Source organism: Hordeum vulgare, chromosome 1H (assembly GCF_904849725.1).
Source record: "Hordeum vulgare subsp. vulgare chromosome 1H, MorexV3_pseudomolecules_assembly, whole genome shotgun sequence".
NCBI classification, from domain to species: Eukaryota; Viridiplantae; Streptophyta; class Magnoliopsida; order Poales; family Poaceae; genus Hordeum; species Hordeum vulgare.
Genome location: NC_058518.1, coordinates 362,788,813 through 362,795,923, shown reverse-complemented (window position 1 = coordinate 362,795,923; position 7,111 = coordinate 362,788,813). Strand labels below are relative to the sequence as shown.

The 7,111-nt window shown below is 47.5% G+C and overlaps 1 protein-coding gene across 1 annotated transcript; it reads right to left on the bottom strand.

The window, feature by feature from the left end:
- Positions 1-5,285: 5,285 nt before the first annotated feature.
- Positions 5,286-6,696, bottom strand: LOC123411091 (protein CURVATURE THYLAKOID 1B, chloroplastic-like). The gene is made up of 6 exons (XM_045104018.1): positions 6,274-6,696; positions 6,097-6,203; positions 5,937-6,023; positions 5,772-5,834; positions 5,582-5,619; positions 5,286-5,471 (listed from the first exon to the last, which is right to left on the bottom strand). Exons 1-6 carry the CDS (start codon positions 6,452-6,454, stop codon positions 5,417-5,419), a joined length of 531 nt encoding a protein of 176 aa, XP_044959953.1. The 5' UTR covers positions 6,455-6,696; the 3' UTR covers positions 5,286-5,416.
- Between the last annotated feature and the right edge of the window lie 415 nt (positions 6,697-7,111).

Sequence of the window (7,111 nt, the reverse complement as noted above, 5' to 3'; positions counted from 1 at the left end):
TGCAACTCGAAGCAGGAACTGCGGAATAGACGAAGGCTGGCGAAAGACGAAGTGACGATGCGCGTAGGAAATGGTTCCAAGGTTGATGCAATCGCCGTCGGCACAGTGTCACTTCAGCTACCATCGGGATTAGTGATGAACTTAAATCATTGTTATTTAGTGCCTGCGTTGAGCATGAACATTATATCTGGATCTTGTTTATTGCGAGACGGTTACGCTTTTAAGTCTGAGAATAATGGTTGTTCTATTTCTATGAGTAACATCTTTTATGGTCATGCACCGAATGTGAGAGGATTGTTCATATTGAATCTTGATAGCGATACGCATATACATAACATTGAGACCAAAAGAGTTAGAGCAAACAATGATAGCGCCATATTTTTGTGGCACTGCCGCTTGGGTCATATTGGTGTAAAGCGCATGAAGAAACTCCATGCTGATGGACTTTTGGAGTCACTTGACTTTGATTCACTTGACACGTGCGAACCATGCCTCATGGGCAAGATGACTAAGACTCCGTTCTCCGGAACAATGGAGCGTGCAAGTGACTTATTGGAAATCATACATACCGATGTGTGTGGTCCAATGAGCGTGGAGGCATGCGGCGGATATCGTTATTTTCTCACCTTCACTGACGATTTAAGTAGATATGGTTATGTCTACTTGATGAAGCACAAGTCTGAAACATTTGAAAAGTTCAAGCAATTACAGAGTGAAGTGGAAAATCATCGTAACAAGAAGATCAAGTTCCTACGGTCTGATCGTGGGGGTGAATATCTGAGTTTCGAGTTTGGTGCTCACTTAAGACAATGTGGAATTGTTTCACAGTTAACACCGCCTGGAACACCACAGCGTAATGGTGTGTCCGAACGTCGTAATCGTACTTTGTTAGAGATGGTGCGATCTATGATGTCTCTTACTGATTTGCCGTTATAATTTTGGGGTTATGCATTAGAAATAGCTGCATTCACTTTAAATAGGGCACCATCAAAATCCGTTGAGACGACACCATACGAACTGTGGTATGGCAAAAGGCCAAAGTTGTCGTTTCTTAAAGTTTGGGGATGTGATGCTTATGTCAAAAAGCTTCAGCCTGAAAAGCTGGAACCCAAAGCGGAAAAATGCGTCTTCATAGGTTACCCAAAAGAGACAGTTGGGTACACCTTCTATCTCAAATCCGAGGGCAAAGTGTTTGTTGCTAAGAACGGAGCTTTTCTCGAGAAGGAGTTTCTCTCGAGAGAATTGAGTGGGAGGAAGATAGAACTTGACGAGGTTGTCGAACCTTTCATCCCTCTGGATGGTGGCGCAGGGCAAGGGGAAACCTCTGTCATTGCGACGCCGGTTGAGGAGGAAGTTAATGATGATGATCATGAAACTCCAGTTCAAGTTTCTGTTGAACCACGCAGGTCGACGAGATCACGCGCTGCTCCAGAGTGGTACGGTAATCCCGTCTTATCAATCATGTTGTTGGACAACAATGAACCTGCAAATTATGAAGAAGCAATGGTGGGCCCAGATTCCAACAAATGGCTAGAAGCCATGAAATCCGAGATAGGATCCATGTATGAGAACAAAGTGTGGACTTTGGAGATACTACCTGAGGGCCGCAAGGCTATTCAGAATAAATGGATCTTTAAGAAGAAGACGGACGCTGACGGTAATGTGACCGTTTATAAAGCTCGACTTGTGGCAAAGGGTTTTTCACAAGTTCCAGGAGTTGACTACAATGAGACTTTCTCACCCGTAGCGATGCTTAAGTCCGTCAGAATCATGTTAGCAATAGCTGCATTTTTCGATTATGAAATCTGGCAGATGGATGTCAAAACGGCGTTCCTTAACGGTTTCCTTAAGGAAGAGTTGTATATGATGCAACCCGAAGGTTTTGTCGATCCTAAAAATGCTGACAAGGTGTGCAAGCTCCAGCGATCCATTTATGGACTGGTGCAAGCATCTCGGAGTTGGAACAAACGCTTTGATGAGGTGATCAAAGCATTTGGGTTTATACAAGTGGTTGGAGAATCTTGTATTTACAAGAAAGTGAGTGGGAGCTCTGTGGCGTTTCTAATATTATATGTGGATGACATATTACTGATTGGAAACAACGTAGAGCTTTTGGAGAGCATAAAAGGTTACTTGAATAAAAGTTTCTCTATGAAGGACCTAGGAGAAGCTGCTTACATTCTAGGCATTAAGATCTATAGGGATAGATCGAAACGCCTAATAGGACTTTCACAAAGCACATACCTTGATAAAGTTTTGAAAAGGTTCAAAATGGAACAGTCCAAGAAAGGGTTCTTGCCAGTTTTACAAGGTACAAGATTGAGTAAGACTCAGTGCCCAGCAACTGATGAAGATAGAGAGCATATGCGCTCCGTCCCCTATGCTTCAGCCATAGGTTCTATCATATATGCGATGCTATGCACTAGACCGGATGTTAGCCTGGCCATAAGTATGGCAGGTAGGTTCCAGAGTAATCCAGGAGTGGATCACTGGACAGCGGTCAAGAATATCCTGAAGTACCTGAAAAGGACTAAGGAGATATTTCTCGTATATGGAGGTGACGAAGAGCTCGCCGTAAAAGGTTACGTCAATGCAAGCTTTGACACAGATCCGGACGACTCTAAGTCGCAGACCGGATACGTATTTATTCTTAATGGGGGTGCAGTAAGCTGGTGCAGTTCCAAGCAAAGCGTCGTAGCAGATTCTACATGTGAAGCAGAGTACATGGGTGCCTCGGAGGCGGCTAAGGAGGGTGTCTGGATGAAGCAGTTCATGACGGATCTTGGAGTGGTGCCAAGTGCACTGGATCCAATAACCTTGTTCTGTGACAACACGGGTGCCATTGCCTTAGCAAAGGAACCACGGTTTCACAAGAAGACCAGACACATCAAACGACGCTTCAACCTCATCCGCGACTACGTCGAGGAAGAGGACGTAAATATATGCAAAGTGCACACGGATCTGAATGTAGCAGACCCGCTGACTAAACCTCTTCCACGGCCAAAACATGATCGACACCAGAACTGTATGGGTGTTAGATTTATTACAATGTAATTCACATGGTGATGTGAGGGCTGGATTATTGACTCTAGTGCAAGTGGGAGACTGTTGGAATTATGCCCTAGAGGCAATAATAAATATGGTTATTACTATAATTCCTGTATCAACATAATAGTTTATTATCCATGCTATAATTGTATTGAATGAAGACTCTTTTACATGTGTGGATACATAGACAAAACACCGTCCCTAGCATGCCTCTAGTTGGCTAGCCAGTTGGTCAATGATAGTCAGTGTCTTCTGATTATGAACAAGGTGTTGTTGCTTGATAACTGGATCACGTCATTGGGAGAATCACGTGATGGACTAGACCCAAACTAATAGACGTAGCATGTTGATCGTGTCATTTTGTTGCTACTGTTTTCTGCGTGTCAAGTATTTATTCCTATGACCATGAGATCATATAACTCACTGACACCGGAGGAATGCTTTGTGTGTATCAAACGTCGCAACGTAACTGGGTGACTATAAAGATGCTCTACAGGTATCTTTGAAGGTGTTAGTTGAGTTAGTATGGATCAAGACTGGGATTTGTCACTCCGTGTGACGGAGAGGTATCTCGGGGCCCACTCGGTAATACAACATCACACACAAGCCTTGCAAGCAATGTAACTTAGTGTAAGTTGCGGGATCTTGTATTACGGAACGAGTAAAGAGACTTGCCGGTAAACAAGATTGAAATAGGTATGCGGATACTGACGATCGAATCTCGAGCAAGTAACATACCGAAGGACAAAGGGAATGACATACGGGATTATACGAATCCTTGGCACTGAGGTTCAAACGATAAGGTCTTCGTAGAATATGTAGGATCCAATATGGGCATCCAGGTCCCGCTATTGGATATTGACCGAGGAGTCTCTCGGGTCATGTCTACATAGTTCTCGAACCCGCAGGGTCTGCACACTTAAGGCTCGACGTTGTTTTATGCGTATTTGAGTTATATGGTTGGTTACCGAATGTTGTTCGGAGTCCCGGATGAGATCACGGACGTCACGAGGGTTTCCGGAATGGTCCAGAAACGAAGATTGATATATAGGATGACCTCATTTGATTACCGGAAGGTTTTCGGAGTTACCGGGAATGTACCGGGAATGACGAATGGGTTCCGGGAGTTCACCGGGGGGGCAACCCACCCCGGGGAAGCCCATAGGCCTTGGGGGAGACACACCAGCCCTTAGTGGGCTGGTGGGACAGCCCACAAGTGGTCTATGCGCCAAGAGAAGAAAAATCAAGAGGAAAAGAAAAAAAAAGGAGGAGGTGGGAAGGGAGGAGGACTCCCTCCCACCAAACCTAGTCCAACTCGGTTTGGGGGGGGGGGGGGAGAGTCCTCCCCCTTGGCTCGGGCGACCCCCTTGAGGGTCCTTGGACCCCAAGGCAAGGCCCCCTCCCTCCCACCTATATATACGGAGGTTTTAGGGCTGATTTGAGACGACTTTTCCACGGCAGCCCGACCACATACCTCCACGGTTTTTCCTCTAGATCGCGTTTCTGCGGAGCTCGGACGGAGCCCTGCTGAGACAAGGTCATCACCAACCTCCGGAGCGCCGTCACGCTACCGGAGAACTCTTCTACCTCTCCATCTCTCTTGCTAGATCAAGAAGGCCGAGATCATCGTCGAGCTGTACGTGTGCTGAACGCGGAGGTGCCGTCCGTTCGGTACTAGATCGTGGGACTGATCGCGGGATTGTTCGCGGGGCTGATCGAGGGACGTGAGGACGTTCCACTACATCAACCGCGTTCTCTAACGTTTCTGTTGTACGGTCTACAAGGGTATGTAGATCACTCATCCCCTCTCGTAGATGGACATCACCATGATAGGTCTTCGTGCGCGTAGGAAAATTTTTGTTTCCCATGCGACGTTCCCCAACAGATTGTGCATCACTGCCCTATATCCCTCCTCCACTACCTATACTGCCCGCCCTAGCTACGATCACCACGGCCATAGGCTTCCCCACCCCTACCAACACCGAATCCATCATAGCATGATCAATAGGAATGCCTCAAACCATAGACATAGATCGGTGATCAGGGTGCGCCGGTGGCAACAGAACCCTATGCCTGACCGACAATTACGGAACAATCACCTTTTGGGACGGACCATGCTATAAATTTATGCAACCAATTAATGGAAAAGGCAGAATTGCCTTTGAACATTCTGGCAGATGGTGGCTAAACACATCAAAGTTTTTAGCGTCAATTTGTCCAACTTATTTAGATATGCATTGAGTAAGAATTATATTAGATGCTATGCTCATCAAATATATAGTACAGATATACAGTAACTGCACGTCTCCGTTTTGAGTACTTTGTGCTTTCTCTCAATTGGGATGCGCCTCTTCAAGTACTTCATCGTCTAGCCGCTGATTATATCCTCGTAAATGTTCCTGACCTTAGCGAAGAATGCTTTCCTGCAAAATCCATTGGAATTGCTTGAGCATCTGGAGCCCCCTCCATATCTACAAGAATCATAGAGCATTTTGCAGGTTGGGTACAAACTACAACGGCTTTGTTTTAATACCTGTCGGGCTTGAATATCAGGTTCTTGTACGCAAACCACTGCACATATTAGAAATTCAGAACAACAGATCAAAGGGCGATGGAGAATGCCAGACTTGTACAGCATTCTCAAATGATCAGTAAAATCAATCTTAGGCAAATTATTGCAACGCTATCACGGTACTGCGGTTCTGTTGAGGTGTGGATCTTACCCCGCTGTAGCCGATGCCAACGACCTCCATGAGACCTGGAACCACGGGGAGCCTGTCGATTGCCTGCAAGATTACCACCAAAATCACCTTCAGTTACCCCCCATCAACTCGGTGATTTTTCAAACAACTTGTTCCACAAATGGTTGAGGTAAGCGTCTTCAGTACCGATACTACTCCGCCGGCGCTCCACATGCCGAGCGTGGCGGCGACGGCCAGCGTGGTCACCGCGTACTTGTCTCCCACCCTGTCCCACTACGCGGCGCAACGAGGTGTCAGACAGTCACTCGTGCCACAACTAATGAACTCCAATGTGCCACGTACGTACCTCTTGTTTCAAGGAGTTAAACAACTCGGTAAGCTCGGCGTTTTCGGCCAGCGGCGCCGCCGGCTCACTGGCGGCCATTGACACCACGTTCCTCGCGAGCCTTTTGCCTGGAAAACAACTCTTCTTAGTTCCACTTTCCATGCCGCTGCACGAGCAAGTTCTCAAAGCCACACTCACAGAAGGAGGCGATGCGGGGTTGGCCGTGGGACGCGAGGCCGGGCAGCGACGGAAGCGCGGGGAGCCCGAGGCCGGCGGAGCGCGCGGCCTTCCCGACGTCGCCTGCGATAGGCGAGGCGACGGCGCCCGTTGCTGGGCAGGCGACGGCGCCCGTTGCTGGGCAGGCGACGGTCGGGGCCATGGAGATCGATGCCTTCGGTCAGTGTACGTCTCGCCACCACCACCACTTGCGCTGCGTTAAGCGCGTTCGTCGGAGGCTAATAACGGCCGCGAGGTTGGTGGGACGGCGTCCTGCGGGAGGTTAGGGAGCGGCCGGGTTTGGGCGCGCAAAGATAAAGTGGGGATGCGTGGGATGGGCGCCACACGATTGCGTGCGGAAGAACGATAAGATGGGGTTTGGGGTGGGTTCTGTATGGCCTGGAAGTTTCCGTCTATTGTATCGGGAGTTTCTGGTGTTTATCGTCTGAAGACGACCGATAGGTGTTCAAGGGAGGCCCTCGAGGCTTCAACCATTAGATAACGGGGTTAGAGCATCTATAACCGGATATTTTTAAAGAAAAGCAATAACAATCAGATTACTGCTAGGTTTCTTTCTGTCAGACTAGTCGACCGTTGTAGGATTAAAATCACGCCGACCATGTGATCTAATAAGAAGGAGGCTGAGCGTTGGGTAGTTACTTGTCTGCGCTAATTACGTGATTCCGGTAACTGACCCCGGTAGCGTATCTTCCCTGACATATTTGTCCTATGTTAATAGATTCATTTCTTATCCAAGTAGCATGACATTTATTTTTACGTGGTAGCAAGCATGGTGCATGATATTTCGTATCCTCTACAC